The sequence below is a fragment of the Vanellus vanellus genome (assembly GCF_965231255.1).
Source record: "Vanellus vanellus genome assembly, chromosome: 2".
In the NCBI taxonomy this organism is placed as follows: Eukaryota; Metazoa; Chordata; class Aves; order Charadriiformes; family Charadriidae; genus Vanellus; species Vanellus vanellus.
In genome coordinates, this window is record NC_138906.1 from 144,736,896 (window position 1) to 144,756,198 (window position 19,303).

The 19,303-nt window shown below is 41.5% G+C and overlaps 1 protein-coding gene and 1 long non-coding RNA gene across 2 annotated transcripts in view; one reads left to right on the top strand and one right to left on the bottom strand.

Moving 5' to 3' along the window:
• Positions 1-2,204: 2,204 nt before the first annotated feature.
• CFAP418 (cilia and flagella associated protein 418) overlaps positions 2,205-19,303 on the bottom strand; it is a gene marked incomplete at both ends in the record, with an annotated part of 19,126 nt that continues 2,027 nt past the window's right edge. The window contains 5 exons of the mRNA XM_082479243.1: positions 2,205-2,214; positions 13,014-13,145; positions 15,184-15,279; positions 16,083-16,148; positions 16,673-16,743. Coding sequence (XP_082335369.1) covers positions 2,205-2,214; positions 13,014-13,145; positions 15,184-15,279; positions 16,083-16,148; positions 16,673-16,743 — 375 coding nt within the window. The remainder of the gene's footprint in view (positions 2,215-13,013; positions 13,146-15,183; positions 15,280-16,082; positions 16,149-16,672; positions 16,744-19,303) is intronic.
• LOC309669332 lies at positions 3,397-4,188 on the top strand. The gene is made up of 3 exons (XR_014268898.1): positions 3,397-3,470; positions 3,689-3,754; positions 3,919-4,188. It is a non-coding gene; the product is annotated as an uncharacterized lncRNA (long non-coding RNA).

The following is a 19,303-nucleotide window of genomic DNA, read 5'->3' on the forward strand; positions in this document are numbered from 1 at the left end:
GTGGGGTAAGCGGGGCCAGACCAGAGCCGTGTCCCCCAAGTGCTGGGTGCAGATGTAATGGGGTGAGGATGCTGAACCCCTCCTTGAGCCCCCTCCACCCCAGCTGTGGCTGCCCTGAGAGCTGGTCTGGTCCTGCAGGGAGAAGAAATCCCTTGCAAGAAAACTGCTGCGCTCCTCAATGAGACTTTCCCTATTTAAATGGCGGTCTTGCAATTCCTCTAATACTTATCAAGGCCGCAGCAGTGACCAGGAGTGTCGCTTGATCCCTGCCCAGCCATTTCATCCTTTAATTCAGGTTAATGCTCCAAAGAAATACTGTACTTATCGCCATTACACAACCACATGTCAGGCCGTCCTGCTGGGAGGCATTTCAGTGCCCGCGTACCTCATTTTAGCATCGACTCATCTCAAAACTATTAAGCTCCTGACGCTCTTTGCATCATGTTGATTTATTTTATGAATCAAATGAGGATAATTTCTCAAGGCTATAAGATGTAAAAATCTCTGGGTCAGGACCACATTTTATTTGCACTGATTTAAGGCTGTGGCTGTAGCTTATTCTAATTTTTAGGTTCTTTATCTTTTTTTGCATTCCTTACTAAGAGGTGTGATCTTGAATTATTTTTTTTTAATGGCTAGCAGTTTATGGAGAGATTTTAAAAGGTAAGTACTGCATGTGCTACTTATTGTCTGAACCCCCCAAACTTTTAAAGTGCACCTTGCCTTCTCCCTCTTCTCTTCCCACTCTCTCCGGCTGCCGGCCTCTGCCTTCCTCAGGCGCAGTGCACTCATGGCTTGACAGGCTCCTTTTCCTCCCACTGCCTACAAGGTGGAGCTCCAAATCCCTGCTACCTGTGTGGGATTTAAGGGAGGAGGATGTGTGGAAGCATCTCTGCTGGCTTTCATCTCCCAGACAGCATCCTTCATCTCCTTCCCCTTTCAAACCCATTGCCGCTCTTTTGGCAGCAACCACCGAGGAGCTCCTGCTGGGACCCCCTTTCACTGCATTTAAGGTGTACAAATTAAAAAATGGAGCCCAGTAGTTGGCAGGATGGGTTGGTGCTGTACATTAAAGCTTCCTAGAGCACAATTAGCAGAGCGAGGGTTGCTCCTCAGGTGTGCTTTTCCAGTGAGCAGGCTCCTCGGTGCTCACCCACACCTACCCAGCTGGCAGCAGCTCACGTGAGGATGTTTGTACGCAGGTACGTTCATGGTCTGTAGTTTACACACCGGTGCCGAGTCAGAATATATTAGAATGAAAAGATTTTCCTGCAAACATCTTTCCATTGCGGGAAGGCTTTGCCTTTGTATTTAAAAAACACAACAGCTGCCCTGCCCGACTTGTGGCTGTGCTCTCAGACCTCTCTTTCAATTTGCAAACCCTCACATTTTTTCCCCCCAGCAGTGCAGACTCCAGCACAGCAAATTTAATGCTGCTGACAACAGACTTGCTTTTCTTAGTTACCCTTCTTGGGCCTCTCAGATGTGGCCTTTGACCTCTTGGGGCCCAAAGCTACGTTAGACGGCACGTCCCAGAGCAGCAAGCTCTGTCTCCATCAAAGGTTTAGAAGGATCGTTGTCAAATGCGACGGTTGACTTGGTTAGACTCATTGAGAAACTAAATTTACTTCCTCAAAGTTTGCATTGCAAGCGTGCCCTAAACCTTTCCCAGGCTGTCCGGACTGAGATAAGATTTTTTTTCTGAAGGACAAATAAGCATAGTTTCAAGTCTGTAAAGAAAACAACAGCTGACAGGAAAGAAAAAAAAAGTGTGGGAAGCAATGTTTTATTTTTAAATGGTTGAAGTGTGAATGTGCTCAGTTAAGGGGAGACTGTCTAAAATACAGAGAGGGAATCGGTGCCTAAATACCACTGGTGTTAGCTTATTGAAATTCTCCCGCGTTCTCCCACATACTTCTATTCTTGGCCAAAATACAGCCCAGCCCCTCAGGCAGCAGGGAGAAAGGCAGGGGTGTTCCTCCTGTCCCTCCTGGGACCTGCTGGACAGGTGGCATGGAAATTCTTAGTCTCTCTATCTTTGATGTGTACTATATCCAGCTCCCCTGCGGGTTGGAGGGAGATTTCTGGTGGCAACCTGCACCAGGGTCCAGCCTGAGCGTCCAGCGGGGGCAGTCCTCTCTCCGGGCAGAAGGCACTGCCTGCTCCTCGGAGATGCCTTCCAGGCCTGTGTTTCTGTCATTCATTCAAATGTGGCTGTAGAAAGACAGGAAAATATTTCATTTCAGACAAGTTAATGAACTCCCATTTTCAGCCCTTAGTCCTTTAAATAGCAGAACAGGAAATATGAGTAACTTGCAACATCTGACAGAAAAGGAAAGTAGCTGCTTCGTTCTTTTATGGCCTGTTACCCTATCAAACAGTGACGTGAGAATGTGTTGGGACAAACCTGATGAGGTGCTCTCTGCCGTGAGGTGCCTATTAGGCTGTTTGCTTTTCCCCTCTTTAAAGGTGTCGTTTGCCTTACGATGGATCCTGAAAATACCCCAGGTAACCACATGCCCAGCGCTGGCCGAGAATCCCGAGTAGAGAATTGTTATTGCAAGGTCTGAGAAACCATTTGACATCTGGAAATTATCCACTTTACAAACATATCCTTTATAAAGAAGTAATGCTCTCCAGGTTTTAGGAGGGATTTCCAATATACCACAGGGGAAAAAAAAATCTTTTGCAAAAACAGAGCGATTAAGGATTTTAGCTTACACTAGCAACCCCGGTGTGAAGCACCTGGCTGGGTGCTCTGGGCGCTAAGACTGGTGACGGCTGTGTCACCGTATCCTCCTGCGCTCAGGAGAAGGGTGATGTGCGGTACCCACGTTCAGCTAGCAGAGCAGATGGACCCCAATATCTTCTTGGCATAACTTGTTTTAGCAATCCAAATCCAGAATGTTCTCTTTGCCATTACTCAGGACAGATACATTTTATTGCTGTTCAGGACATGGGTAGACTCTTTTATACCACTCGCCTTTTTCATAGCTTAATTGTTTCCAGCCTTCCTTACTGGAAGTGAACTAAATATATATTTAGCATGGAAAAAAAAGTGAAAAGAGGTGTTTCAGACATATGTGGGAAGATGCAACTAAAAGCCTACTTTAAAGTGGTTCCAGGTCTCAATCATAGCGGGAGTAAAGTTTTGAGAAAATCTGAAATAATTTTTCAGTATACTTTGGGGAAGATGGGAGAAATAGGAGTCATCATTCATAGGAAAATCAATGCAGAGGATGCTACAACTTTGTGCTAACTCCTCATTCCAGCCACTGAGGAGCACGGATTGATTGAATGGTGCCTTGCTGTGCTACAGGCTCAGGGCAGATGGATTCCCCAAGATATACACAGAAATCAAAAGGAAACTGGGCTTCGTATGTTAATGAGCAACCGATTACACTGCAAAGAATGTTTTGCAGCTGCTTATCTTCCACTTGTAAACAAGACACCTCACTGATCCGAAGCAGGTAAAACAATGCTGCAACAGCTTTTGTCTCTTAAAGTGTTGGAACCAGGGCTGTGCCAGCTCTGATATAAACCCTATAATCTAAAAATTAAACCAGAAATTGCAGTGTGTATTAGGATTCAGGAAAGGCTTATATTTATGTAGGGCTAATAAGACTAATAATAACTCTTACTATGATGAAGCTTTTATTTTTAAAAGACACGTACATTCCTTCCTCAGCATGCAGATCCATCTCTTCCTGCAAGTGGCAGTAACCAAGACTGAATGAGACTGTCAGACACCATGGTAAGCATTATTTTGGATAATCGGCCCCAGGATATAATCTCTTCCTAAACCCATCTGCGTGCACAAGATTGTACCCTGATTGCATGGATGTGAATGGTCTTCCCAGGAAGGGCCAGGCAGCTATCACCATCTGCTGTAGCAATTTGTACCCTTTTCCTTACCAGCATCCTGAGCAGCCCGCTCTTCCTAGATAAGGAGTTGGACGCTAAATTCAACCTTCCTGTCTCTGGTGGCTGCTTCCCTCCTTCCTGTGGACGCTGTTGACGTCGGGGCGGTCAGGACATGGGCTTCCGAGCACAGTCAGATTGCTGAGTATTCCAAAGCTTCGTTGCCATAGCTGAAAGATGTATGTTCACTGTATTTAATTACTAGAACATATATTGCATTGTCTTAGAGTAAGGCCACATTGCTTGCCTTTAAATATAGATTGAAAAATTTTATGGCTGTGTATTAAATATCCTACCAGTGTTCAAGAGCTAGTTAACATTTTTTCCCCTCTATAAGCAACCGCTTTTTTAAAATAGATATATTTAAGGTACTTAGAGCTAGAATATTATGCATTTGTTTGACCAGTATGAAAATGTCTTCCTCCTCTCTGCCTCCCAGTGCTTTAGTACAAGCTTTGAGGCTGTAAGGGTTTCAGTTTCACTAAACTCTCATGAAAAACTTCAAGATCATTTGCTTATATTTGAATAACAGTTACAAACCACTGGCTAAGAGGATTTTTAGCAGCCCTGAATAATTAGCTCTTATAACTAAATATAATATCTGACTACAACAGACTACAATAACTAAATATCATATCTGACTATGTTAGCTCTTTTATCTAAAACCTGTCACCAGGAAACAGCTTTCAAGATACTGCAGGAAACCCTTCTCACAAATTTTAGAAGAAAAAACCCAAACCCAAATGAGCCGCACTCAGCTCACGTGTTCCACAGCATCCTCATGTGGAAGTGAGCAGGTACCTTCTGAGGTTGAAGGTCCCTCCTGCACTTTGCTTCCCTGTGTTCCTGGGATGGAAGTGACTGAAGGGGAGCGGATGGGGGGCTGGGTTCACCCCCATCTTCTGGGCCAGACCCTGACATTGCAATCCTGAAAGACTCCAAGAAAGGACACCTCCCGCCTGAAGTTTTGTCTTTGCTTTTGGCAAATTGTTTGTGGGTATTTGAAGGTCTCCCTGCAGCATGCCATTTTCGTTTCTTCCACGTAGGTGTGTCTTTAGTTTAGAAGCAAACAAAAAAACCAATGGCTTATTTCTTGCCTGAAACAATGTTTTCAGAGAACTTTTCTATACACAACCTCTCACAGTGTGCTACTCAGCCTTGCTAGTTCCTATTTTCTCTACAAAACCTTTTTTGTTCAACTATTTCTCCTATTACAGGGAAGGAAGGAAGTAAAAAATGAAGTGTTACAGAGATCGTTCACCTATGGTGTAACTAGGCTAAATTCAGATGATATTTTACCAGTAAAATAAGCAAACTCTCATTTCATGGTTTAGATATCAAGGGAGGTGATTCTGCCCCTCTACTCTGCTCTGGTGAGACCCCACCCGGAGTACTGCATCCACCTCTGGAGCCCTCAGCACAGGAGAGACATGGACCTGTTGGAGAGGGCCACAAAAATGATCAGAGGGATGGAGCACCTCTCCTATGAGGACAGGCTGAGAGAGTTGAGGCTGTTCAGGCTGGAGAAGAGAAGGCTCCAGGAAGACCTTATTATGGCCTTTCAGTACTTAAAGGGGGCTTGTAAGAAAGATGGGGACAGACTTTTTAGTAAGGCTTGTTGCGATAGGACAAGGGTTAATGGTTCTAAACTGAAAGAGGGAAGATTCAGACTAGATATAAGGAAGACATTTTTTACAATGAGGATGGTGAAACCCTGGCACAAGTTGCCCAGAGAGGTGGCTGGTAGGCCATTTCTGAAAACATTCAAAGTCAGGTTGGACACGGCACTGAGCAACCTGATCTAGTTGAAGATGTCCCTGCGCATTGCAGGGGAGGTTGGACTAGATGACCTTTAAATGTCCCTTCCAACTCAAACTATTCTGTGATTCTATGATTCTGTGATATGTTGGTGCTTGTAGTTAAAAGCACCTCATCACTTCTACAGAAATAGGACACAACTTCACAATTAGAGGTCATGTTTACTTCCATCCACTGTAAATCTGCTTTGTATATTCACACTTACCGGATTCCCTAAGAACCAGGAGGGAGTTCAAACTGAAAGAACCACTGTGTGTGTGTGTGTGTGTGTTTGTGTGTTCATGGGAAGCAGGGTGTTTGCAGATGTGCAGCTGACACAACCTTTTAAAATTCACTCTTCACCAAACCTTAGCCAGGGCTTGTGGCCTATGAACTGCAGGACGCAGGTCTTTGGATGGCTCTTGCTGCCATTACTCTCACTGCCCTGCAGCATCGCAAGTCTTCTGCATGGCTTTCTGACATAGAAACAATTTTTTGGTATTTCTAAATTTTGACCTCTTACCATTTGCTTTTTAAGACCTGCCATCTTTTCACATCTTGGGTGATGTGCTATATAAATTTTGTGCTGGACATCGAGATCCTAAAGTACACAACCTCTACTTGCCAAAACCACTTAACAACATTTTCAGAGAAAATTAATTTGGGCAGGGTGAAAGGTAAATCCTGAAGGAAATTTAGTTCTTCCACTACTGTTGTTAGAGGATAAACATACATACGCTTATGTATATACACAGACACACACACACACACACACACACACACACACACACACACACATTTTTATGCTTCTTTTTGTGACAGCAAAAAAACTTAATCCGCTTCAGTATCGGTCAAGGACCACTTGAGGACCATTTGGATGAAGTCACACAAAAATCAAGTGGAGTTGCCATAGATCTGGCTACCCCACTTACAATTTCACCAGTGGAAAATAAATGCAAGAAGCCTAAATCGGTTGAATGTAACCCTTCATTATTCCAGAAAAAAGAAGTATGAGCTTGCATTACTGAAGCAGAAGCCTATAACACTCAGCGGTGTTGCTCTGCCCTCTGCAGACTAGATCGTACAATCACATTTTACCCCAAATTACATTTAAAGCATAACAGAATAAAAGTGGTCAATGTGAATTAAACATACGTGGCCACTACCTTCTAACGGCACTGTGATACTGCAAGTCAGAAGTACGGAAAGTCAGGAGGAGTCCTGGGTCAGTGGGTGTTTTCTGTGTGTTCTCATGGAGTCCACGCTGCCCACTAAGTCTGGGAAATAATGACAGCCTGAATAGCACCAAGACCTGGAGTCCAAATTCAGAACCGAGTCTAGGAAATATTTATGTCTGGGACTCTAACGTATGCCACGCAGCATTTCTTCATGATGGAGAATCAGTTTGTTCCAACTCCCATATGTAGAGCACCTTCTTCCTGGTAATAAGAACAGCTTTCTACAGCAAGGTCTAGGGGAGAGTAAATGCTGTGATTCCTTGACTGAACTCCCACTTTTAAGTGACCATTATGATGCTAGTGATAACCTGCCTTGACTGACACACAACGGTACCAGCATCCCACTCTGCAAGAAATTGAGCTATATGCCACCTCGCACAGCAACTGGCTCCATCTTTTATCCTGGTAAACATCCAAGAAACACGGTAAATTCATCCACCTTTATGAGCTCTCTATAACATAACCTGTCCTCCTCGTGTTATCTGCTGAAGAATGTTAAAGCTCATTTACTTCTCAGGTATTTGCTATAACTCCACTGATGTGAGAAAACACACGCAACAGTACTTACTGTTTCTTATGAGCTGGACAATGTTTTTGTACTAAGGGCATTTCATAACCCTTCTAAGAGAGAAAAACATGGTCCTACACCATTTTCAGAAGGCTTCTCCTGTATAGGAATACCACAATAGAATTTACACAACACGCAGTTCAGCTTTGTCACATCTTTTTATTTTATTGAAGTGTTGACATTTGAAACATATTTTCCTCGAAGCACACGTGCTGAGGCAGCATATGTGGCCCTCACAAATGAGCGCACCTGACACTGCTTTACCCTTCCAACCCTTCCAGGTTGGCCTGTCTGCGGTTATCGAGTGTCACACAACAGACAAAACTGGTCAGGTCTTGTGCAAAAAGAGCCTGTCAGTAAGATAAATTTGCCTACGCAGCTCCCAATACAGTTCCTTTCCTATTGTGTGACACCACATGTGCTGGTTACATGACCCAAAGACTCACATGTCAGGAAACAAGAGAAGTGAGCGGTCTTTCGACAAGTGGCAGCCTCCAGTGCCTAGCATTTGCAGAATACCTTCAGTACAAAACTGAAATGGGTGTTCCGAAAAACAAAATCCTTATTCCATTTTAGACAGTGCAGAGCCTGCAATATGTAATGCTATTATGCTCTTCAGTAAGTTAAATTTTATGGCAGGGCAAGATCCGTAATAATTACTCTTCTGAGCTATATTCAGCATATGGGTTGGATACCCTCCATAGTTTGCAGGTAAAACAACTGAGATATACAATTAGAACAGCACATTAAAATTTGATAAAGAGAAGCTCTCAAAATGTACTATGTACATCTGAATTGGATTCCTATCCAGAAGTACAGCAGGAACACAGATTTAGAAAAGTTGGTATAATATAAAACCCCTGATTACATTTCCAAGTGAATGCTTTTGCGTGGATTCTCATTTTGTCATCCTTCATTGCTTTTGTTTTGTTGAGGGATCTGCTACAGGCTAACGCGGCAGGCTAGAAAATGTGCAAGCACATCACCCAAGCAAAATGAAAGTCTCAAGTTTTCACCTTGTCCATTTCACAAACAGAAGTTATATTACTGCTTCCAAAGTAAAAAAATGGAGAAAAACAATGGTCACATTTATACTTAGCAAAAGTGCTCTCCAGTACTTCCGTTTGACAACAGCTGAATGGCATTCTTAAACAAAATTCTTTACATAATCCCTGCTATCTCAGATAACTGACACGGAAATATCACTTAGGGTCTGGGCTACATCTCGAAAATCTTGTGCAATCTTACAATACCTTCATCAAATGAACATTGAAACTCTAATATTATCTTTCTTTACATTCTTTTCATTTGAGGACTTTGGAGTGGTTTGTAACATGTAACTGAAGAAAGCAAAGGAAGGGAAATCAAATACTCAATACCACTCCTATTTCGAACAAAATAATTATATTTAATGACATCGTAACTATTCTCAGATCTGGAAATATGCTAAATTCTGTAATGAAAACCAATACAATAAGCACTGTTTCTGCATCAGTTTAAAAATTCACTTGGGCAAAGAGCTATCATATCCCACCATTCTGACCAAGGCCAGAAAAAAGTAACTACACTTGAATAAACATGATGATTTCACAGGAATGCACAGGTTTCCACTCACACTTAAAATTAAGATTCTCTTCTAACACTTTCAGTGCTTGGAGTGAAATTTTAATGGTGTTTGTGATTCAATCACCTGACAACAATCTCTATCCAGAAAGAGAATTCTTTCTACAATACTCTAGGTTAACAAGAGAAGTGGGCCTGTGTGAACCTCATGAGGTTCAGCAAGACCAAGTGCAGGGTCCTGCACCTGGGTCAGGGCAACCCCTGGTATCAATACAGGTTGGGGGATGATAGGATTGAGAGCAGCCCTGACGAGAAGGACTTGGGGGTACTGGGGAATGAAAAGCTGGACATGAGCTGACAATGTGTGCTCACAGCCCAGAAGGTCAACCGTATCCTGGCTGCATCAGAAGTGTGGCCAGAAGGTCAAGGGAGGTGATTCTGCCCCTCTACTCCGCTCTGGTGAGACCCCACCTGGAATACTGTGTCCAGCTCTGGAGCCCTCAGCACAGGAAAGACATGGACCTGTTGGAGTGGGTCCAGAGGACGGCCACAAAAATGATCAGGGGGCTGGGGCACCTCTCCTTTGAGGACAGGCTAAGAGAGTTGGGGTTGTTCAGTCTGGAGAAGAGAAAGCTCCGGGGAGACCTTATTGTGTCCTTTCAGTACTTAGAGGTGGCTTATAAGAAAGATGCGGACAAACCTTTTAGCAGGGCCTGTTGTGATAGGACAAGGGGTAATGTCTTTAAACTAAAAGAGGGAAGATTTAGATATAAGTAAGAATTTTTTTTTACGATGAGGGTGGTAAAACACTGGCACAGGTTGCCCAGAGAGGTGGTAGATGCCCCATCCCTGGAAACATTCAAGGTCAGGTTGGATGGTGCTTCGAGCAACCTGATCTAGTTACAGATCATAGGATCATAGAATGGTTTAGGTTGGAAAGGACCTTGAAGATCATTGAGTTCCAACCCCCCTGCCATAGGCAGGGACACCTCCCACTAGACCAGGTTGCTGAAGGCCACATCCAGCCTGGCCTTGAACACCTCCAAGGATGGGGCCTCAACAACCTCTCTGGGCAACCTGTTCCAGTGCCTTACCACACTCAAAGTGAAAAATTTCTTCCTGATGTTTAAGCTAATCCTGCCCTCTTCCAGTTTAAAGCCATTCCCCATGCCCTAGTAAAAAGTCCTTCCCCAGCTCTCTGGTAGGCCCCCTTTAGGTACTGGAAGGCCACAATAAGATCTCCCCAGAGCCTTCTCTTCTCCAGGCTGAACAGCCCCAACTCACTCAGCCTCTCCTCATAGGAGAGGTGCTCCAGCCCTCGCATCATCCCTGTGGCTCTCCTCTGCACACGCTCCAGCAGGTCCATGTCCTTAATGTCGCTGCTCATTGCAGGGAGATTGGACTAGATTACCTTTAAAGGTCCCTTCTAGCCCAAACTATTCTATGATTCTGTGAAGACTGAGGGATGAGGTGACCTAGGAGAAATACTGACTAATGTTGTCAATAGATATTGGTGTTAATATTTCTTACTTCTCCTACACTCTTCGTCCTTTTGTCTCAATTCCTTCCTAGCCTCCACTTTTTAAGTGCTGCAGTCTGTCTTCTTGTCATAAAAATCACTAGAATGGATGTCTTGAACTTTTGGTTTTGCAGAATTTGCTCCCCATGGTTGGTAGTGCAAACTGTTCCAGAGGGGTTGACTATTTCTGTTGGTTTGTTTAAAGGAGAGCACAGGAGACATGCTCCTTTTCCAAGTCACATAAATCTTGGTCTCATGAACTGAGATGGGTGTTAGAATTTTCCCTGTTTCCTGCTCACACGTTGCAAGCCTAACTTGTTCCCTACATTGTGGCACAAGTTCCAGTGCAAACCCAGGCCAAAAGAGCATCCTGTGGGGCTACTTGGTCATCAGTTTCAAATGGCCTTGGAACATGCAAGCCAAGGCAACTCAGCACTTTTTGAAATGGATTCTTCTTCAAGAAGAAGAATGGAAACTAGGTTTATTCTTCTCTAGGGCTTGTTAATAAATTACATACTACTGCTGGGTTCTTCTCTTGTTCTCTGGGAATGGAAATCGCTCAGGTCCACCTGAAGAAAACCCAGGAACACTTACTGCTTAGTCCACATGGGGGCTATCTCTTCACAGATGACAGAAACGCAAGCAGACCTCTTCCAGTAGCTGATTTGAGCATTAATCAACTGGTCTCTGGATCTCTCTGTCTCCTGAACCTGCAGTTTTAGGCTCTAGCAGTTGAAACTTCAGCCTGAAACACCAATTGCACTGAAAACAATACATCTATACCATTATGGCAAGTAGTACCTCTCCAAAGCCAACTCACCTCTGAACCTACTAGCAAGGCTGCATGTGGCACCGGAACACACACTCGAGAGCATGGAAGCACTGCATATGTAAGCACTGCCAGGCCTACCAGGCACACTGCTGGTCTTCTGCATGTTCTAAAAAAACACTCACAGAGGGGGAAGGTGAACAGGATGCAGAGTACACTATGCCTCTGGTCACTACTGGGATCTGCTCTTTCAGACAGGTACAAAGTGACAGATTTGAGAGATGACCTCTGTAAGAAGCACCATGCAATTGTTTTGCAAAAGCTTAGAAAAAGAACAGATTGACAATGTACAGTGTAGGGCCATGACACAAAAAAAGAAATGGCTCTGTATGGAATTGCACAAAGTAATTTTGAATTTATCTGTACAGTATCACATACTGCATAGCAAAAATACTGACAGACTTCCCATTTTGAGACACTTTTCAATGTACTAATTGCCAGGACTGGTAATCCTTTCCTTCCTCTCTGCCTGCCCAAGACCCCAATCCATCTCTTGTGTTATTTATACATAATGAAAAGAGCAAGCTCATAAACTATAGTGACATTAACTGTAATCAAGACAATTCACCAAGTAACATGATACTGGAAGCAGTTTTACGATGTTACTGGGGGAAGGGAGTGTGTTGAAACGGGACAGTTACACTTTCTGAATATGCAGAATTTTGAAGTGAAGCTGCAGTGAAAGCTAAATGAAACTGAAAAAAAATATCCAAATTTGAACGTCAGTGGGGATATATATTTCCTCACTCATGAAAGCCTGAGCCTTTTTCCCCTTGAAAATATTGATAGAAGAGTCATATATTCTTCAGAATCTCTTTGAAATTGCACAATATTTAATAATTGCACAATAACTTGTTCACCTCTTGCTGTGAAGGGAGATCCAAGAAATTCACTGTGGTAAAAGTCTTTACTCAGCAGAAAGTGCTCTAAAGAAAGCAGTAGGAAGTGGAAGGAAATTTCCAGCACCTGCAGTTTTTGGCTACTGGTGTGTAAAATAAAGTTAAGTTTTGGGGTGTGCTGAAACCTTCGAGGTGAGAGCTGATCTTGCAGTAATTTTTTAAGAGATCTACAACCACTTGCTCATTAACAGCTATAAGCAAAGCAGAAGAGCAGTATTAATTTCCGTGCAGAAATTCATATGCCTGAGTGTCATGGCTGCATCCCAACTCACCATTTTGAGTCCAAGATTTTGCAGACATGGAAAATAAAGCTCTCTGCTAGATATGAGGAACAGTCTCAAAGTGCTTTGCCCCATGCCTCAATCTGTCGACTTCCTCTTCCTTTCTTTAACACTACTGAGTATGAGCTTTAACCTCATTTAGCTTCCAGAAAGCCTCCAAATTGGTTGTTTCTTCTAATAATTCAACTCCCCATATTACTTGCAAGACAGTTAAATTGAAAACAAAAGTTTTCAGGTTGGAGTCTGGGTCTTATAATCTATTTCTAGATATAAGTATTCAGGTTTCCATCTGTTCTCAGAAAACTGTGTGGGAAACAAATTGAGTTTATAACCTGTTTCCACACAAGTAGGTACCATAAACAAGAGGACTTCATTCTGCATGTTTACCACAAACCCACCGAAGCTGCTGGTCTGTTTGGAGGTCAGTTAGTTCGTCAATGGATCTCCAGCTGCACTGACAAGCATATGCTCGTGCTCCTTTCTTCTTTATCATCTTTGCTCTTAGTTTACTGTGCTCAGGCATGTTATTCCTGCCAATCAAGTGAATTCATTTTAGGATCATGCATTTTTTTAAAAAGAAAAAAGATTCATGAGGCCATTTCAATTCAGAAAAGCTCTTAAGAACATCTTTGAGTACCACTGTCATGAATGAATTTAGGGATATGTTTAAATTCTGTTTTGAACATAATTCTTTCCTCAGAGCAGTCTCGGTACATAGTTGCTGTATTCTCCGATCAACTGGAGATTGACGTTTTTGTAAACAATGTTCTCTGTCGGGTTTAGAGAAGCTGTATCAGCCTCCAGAGAAATAATTGGGAAGAAAACCAGGTAGAGTTAATTCTCATGTTAAGAAATCATCCAAAAATTTATTTATCTTATCAAACTTATTGTAAAAATCCCTATGCAGAATGGGTACAACTACAGAGTTAAACTTTTCACCAAGAACTGTTAATCAGGATTGTTGTTAAAGTGACTGAAATGAAATGGCCGTAAGAGGGAAGAATGTACATCAAATCACAAATAATTGCTGTGCAAGCATCAACCACAACAAATGAAAAATCAACACGGCTATTATATAAACAATTTGTTTCAAAAAACAAGTGAAATTTTAGCATTTTAAGTATCCCTGCTCTCATGACCTCCTCCTGGCCATCAATTACTGGCCACTGAATTGCTCAAAAACAACATTAGCAAGCCCAGTTAAATAAAGGAAATCCAAAACAAACATCAAAGGAAGAATTTTTAGAAAAAGAGGTCAGACACCTATTAATGGAAGGCAAATGTTTAACCTTCAACTTTGCTTTTTAAAATTTAAGTTAGTTAAAATAAATAGCTAAATATCTTGCTAAAGATTACAGATTTTAATCAGTTACAAATATCTGATACTAATACCTTTCATGTCTTTTTTTTTTTTTTAAATTTATTAATTTCAAGATCTCAGAAGAAGAATAATTTGGACTTTGGGTAAGTAAAAGAATCATATTTTTATTTAACCTTTCCAGCTACCAAACTCATCTCAGGAGGCTAGTGCAGCACTGTATTTTTAAAGCTGCTTTAAATAATAAAATAAAATTTAAATTTTATTAATTTATTAAAATTTAAATTATTATTAAATAATAAAATAAAATTTAAATAAAATTTAAATTTTAAAAAAATAAGATTTGCACTCAAAGAGAAATTCAAATTTCGAAATTGGAAGGAAAATACAGGAAAAACCTTACATGTAAAACAAGAAAAATAGTGGAAAAGGAGACGATGTATCCATCACTGTTCTACTCCAGCTGTCGCACCCCCTGGTGGCCAAGCACATACTCTGAACACATCCACTACCTCCATCAGTTAACGGGCACAAACAGGAGACTTTACTAAAATAAAAGGAATTCAAATTCGGTGTCTATATTAGCAGCATGCCAACTACACTGCCCTTCACTAAGCTGTGGCATTAGATACAGCTTTAGAGAAACTGGAAATAAGAACTCCTTAATTTTAAGTCTTCAAAAAATTTGAAATTAAAGACATCACAATGTATCACAAAAACAAAAATCCCACTCCTCCATTTAATCAAACCTTGCTTCAAAAAGAAGTCTGTTAAGAAATCAAACTATTTGATTTTCACTGAACATCACAGCATAATACTTGATACTGGAAAAGAGAAAATCTGTCCTGAAACAATCGTAGTCTGTGTGACTGAAGGTATAGTGAGAAGTACATGCTGAACAGTCTGCATTCATTTTGTAGGCATCCTGCAATAGCACCCCAGAGGCCAACCCATACCACAGATTATCTGCTTATTTCAGCAGTAAAGTTGCCTTTTGATCCACGAAACTTGCATTCTTTTGAAAAGCAGAGAGGGGGAGTGATGGGTAAAGAAATGTAAAGGCATGAAAACAGATTACGGGAGATGTTGCATCCCTCTCCCTGCAGACTTTCCCATCTGATCACTGAACAGGTTCCATACATGCTCCTTTTTAGGTAACACAGGAGTGCTCAGGACTTTTCATCTTTTCTGTTCCTGTCAAGCCTCAAAGCACAGTAACACAATACTAACACCAAACACCTCAGACATACCTGAAAAAAAGATAATCACAGGATTGATCCCAGATGCAGTCATTGAAAAGCAACACACGGAAGTCACAAGCAGTGCAACGTAGTTGATCACATGTTCTGGTGAAAAAAGAATAGAAAGCTTCAAGAGCTTATTAGAATCAGAGAAGCTACACGCATCATAACTGTTTTAAAGTTCAGCACTCACTCAGAAATACGAGAAACAAGGTTACCCTGTAATCTTAATTTTTTTAAATCTCTGGCACATTCATTATGGTATGTGTTTTAACTATATGATCATGTATTATTTTTACAGGTTCCTAACCACACTGAACACATAAAATAAACTGATATTCTCTTGATATATTCTCTTTGGTCCTTCTCACTGTTATGGCACCTGACCAGCATCCAAATATGCATCAAGTGTGTAATTACTTACAACAAAAAATTCCACATGGAAATGTAATAATATTCTATAGGATGTCAGGGATAAATGTTTGAAGTACCTCTCCTACTTAGTTCAGCTGCAGTTGCAAAGTACTCTGCCTATTTTCAGTTCAGGCTCTGGGATGACTTAAACCAGCCCACTGATTAAAGTGACATACATGGCACCACATAGAAAGCTGAAGAGAGGCAGGGACAAATAAAATACTCTACAGCAGTGATTTCCTTAACTACATTTTTGATTTTTGGAGTCTCATGTCTCATCTGCACACATCTTTCAACTCCTCAAACAAACAAAAGATCTAGTGGTCAACAACAGAGGACTGGAAGGGACGAGCTGACTTCAACTGCAGTTACAGGCAGCCATACGTTTAGATGAATATAAGGCTGTCCTGTCCAGTTCAAATGCACAAGAGAAACTCAGCTGTGATTAAAAATAATGATAAAGCAAGCAGAACATTCTTTTTCATGTTTCCTACCTTTTTGAAATATTTGTTCCTATGCCATACGGTGAAGAGCTTCCACCCAGGTACACTGGACAGCATCTATGTGGATTTCATTAAAAAATATTAAATTATAACAAAACATTTCGGAGGAAGTAGTACAATGCTTCTCCTAGTTTAACAGTATGGTACATCTAAAATAATATTTATTAAATACAGGCAAAGCATCCAAATACTTACGAACTATAGAATTTTAAAAATTCCATTACCAAGGTGTTCAAAGAGAAACTGTATGGCAACCACTCTCTATACCAAATATATATATGGACTATATATTGCAGCATTTGATGAATGTGTATGTCCATAAGGCAAAGGAAGCTGTTGTTCAATAACTTAAATAATGAGTAAATTTATAATAAATAATTTTGGCCACATGAAAGCACATTAGCAATTCTTCAAATTAATCCTTCTGTTTATCTTTGTTTTTCTTTACAAAGAATGCTTCTCTGAATACTCAGTTTCTTTCTTAGTTAATGTCAACACAGATTGAACAGTAGCAATATTATTTGACTGACAACAAGCTATAATCAAGCTATGTTCAACCAGCCAAAACATTTTTCACTTACCTTTTCCTATGAGCCTGTACAACACCACTATTGCTTTCAGCTGTGAGACTTGCAGAGTTAGACTTCAATTTCTATTTAAAAAGCAAACAAAGAATAAAAGGCAGCATTGCAGCAAGGTAACGATATTCTGGTTTACTTAATAAGCAGGACCCAGAAAATCTCAGTCACAAAAGAAGACTAAGAATTCGGGAATATTCTTGCTCAGGTTTCTGTGAGGCTCTTTGAGACAACAGCTGCTTAAGTAACAGATAGATGAGGAACAAGCCTTCTTGTCCCATACTGAATTCCCAGCTCTGCCTGAAGGAATTCAACACTACATGATCACTTTGACTTTACAATCAGGACTTAGTATTTCATGCCCTCTTTTTAACAATTATGCTTTTAAAACCAGTTTTAATTTAGGAACTTTCTCCTTCAGTGTTTTTGAGCTTTTGTATGACTGAAAACACATCAATGACTTATATTATTCAAAAAGATAAAGTGTATTTGAAAAGTTTGTTATTTGCTGCACAGAAAACAGGCTATTTTAATTCTAGAATGCTAGAATTCTAGATCCTAAATGGGAAGTCCTAGGGATATAAAATGATAAAATTATACAAATTTACTGACATAATTCTCTCTCAGACACACGTATTGTGGTATACAAGTGTTTTTTTGTTGGTTCAGATTTAGCCACTCGGTAAGAAATCAAAGACAAACAAAGCAAAACTAATGTCACTCATGAAAATAAGAGAATCTGCACAGGGGGTTATGAAGTATAAATACCACAATTTTCTACTGATGATACCTAAATGAATATCTATTTTCAACGTCTTCTATCACTGTGACTCTCCTGACAACATAAATTTGTGGCTTCATCTCCATCTCCTGCTGTCAAATGACAGAAGTCATTTGCAGATCATACAAAACAGGGAGCAGTGGTCGGTATGCCACATAACCGCACTGCCATTCAGAGGGACCTCAACAGGCTGCAGAAATGGGCTGAGAGGAATCTCTTGAAGTTCAACTACGGGGAATGCAAACTCCCACCCCTGTGAAGGAAATGCATCAGAACATGCTGAGGGCTGATTAGCTGGAAAACGGCTTTCCAGAAAAGGCCATGGGAAATTTGGTCAATGATAAGTCAACTATAAGCCAGCAGTGTGCCCTTGTAGCACAGGTCAACAGCATTCTGGGCTACATTAGGAGCTGGTGAAGAGCACAAGTCTTATGAGGAGTGGCTGAGGGAACTGGGGTTGTTTAGCCTGCAGAAAAGAAGGCTCAGGGGAGACCTTATCGCTCTCTACAACTACCTGAAAGGAGGTTGTAGTGAGGTGGGGGTCAATCTCTTCTCCCAAGTAAAAAGTGATAGGACAAGAGGAAATGGCCTCAAGTTACGCCAGGGAAGGTTTAGATTGGACATTAGGAAAAATTTCTTCACTGGGATGGTTGTTAAGCATTGGAACACGCTGCCCATGGAAGTGGTGGAGTTGCCATCACTGGAGGTAGTTAAAAAGATGTGTAGATGTAGTGCTGAGGGACATGGTTTAGTGGTAACTTGGCAGTGCTAGGTTAATGGTTGGAGTTGATGATCTTAAAGGTCTCTTCCAAACAAAACAATTTTATGATTCTATGACATTGCCAGCAGGCTGAGGGAGCTGATCCTTCCTCTCAGTTCAGCACTGGTGAGACAGAATCACAGAATCATTTTGACTGGAAGGGACCTCTTGAGATCATCTAGGCCAACTCTGCTGCTCAATGCAGGGTCAGCTTCAGCAGCTTCCCCAGGACTGTGTCCAGTTGGGTTTTGAAAATCTCCACAAATGGAGACTCCACAACCTCTCTTGGCAGCCTGTCCAACTGTATGATCACCCTCACAGTAAAAAAGTGTTTTCTTGTGTACAGATGGAATTTAATGTGTTTCAGTTTGTGCTCATTGCCTCTTGCCCTGTCACTGGGCACTACCAAGGAGAGTCTGGCCCCTTCTTTACTCCTCTGATCAGGTATTTACACACATTGATAAGATCCCCCTGGAGCCTTCTCTGCTCCAGGCTGAGCAGTCCCAGCTCTCAGCCTCTCCTCATATGAAAGATACTTCAATCTCTTAATCATCCCCATGGCTCTTTGCTGGAGTCTCCCCAGTAGCTCCATCTCCCTCTTGTACTAGGGAGCACAGAGCTGGACATAGTACTCCAGATATGACCTCACAGACATCACTGGAGTGCTGTGTCCAGTACAAAAAAGACATGGACAAAATGGTGATTAAGAACTTAGACCATCTGACTTACAGGTAGAGGCTAAGAGAGCTGGAATTGTTTAGCCTGGAGAAGACAAAGGTCGGGAGAATCTTATCAATGTATAAAACTACATGATGGGGAAGAATAAAGGAGATGTAGCCAGAGCCTTCTCAGTAGGGCCCACTGCCAGGAGGAGAGGCAACAGACACAAACTGAAATACAAGAAATTCCAGTTAAACATATAAAAAAAAATATTTACTTCTTGTGAGGGTGGTCAAACACTGGAACAGGTTACTTAGAGAGGCTGTAGAGTCTCCATCCTTGGAGATATTCAAAAGCCATCTGGACATGGTCCTGGGAAACCAGCCCTAGGTAGTCCTGCTTGAGCAAGTGGTTGGACTAGATGACCTATAGA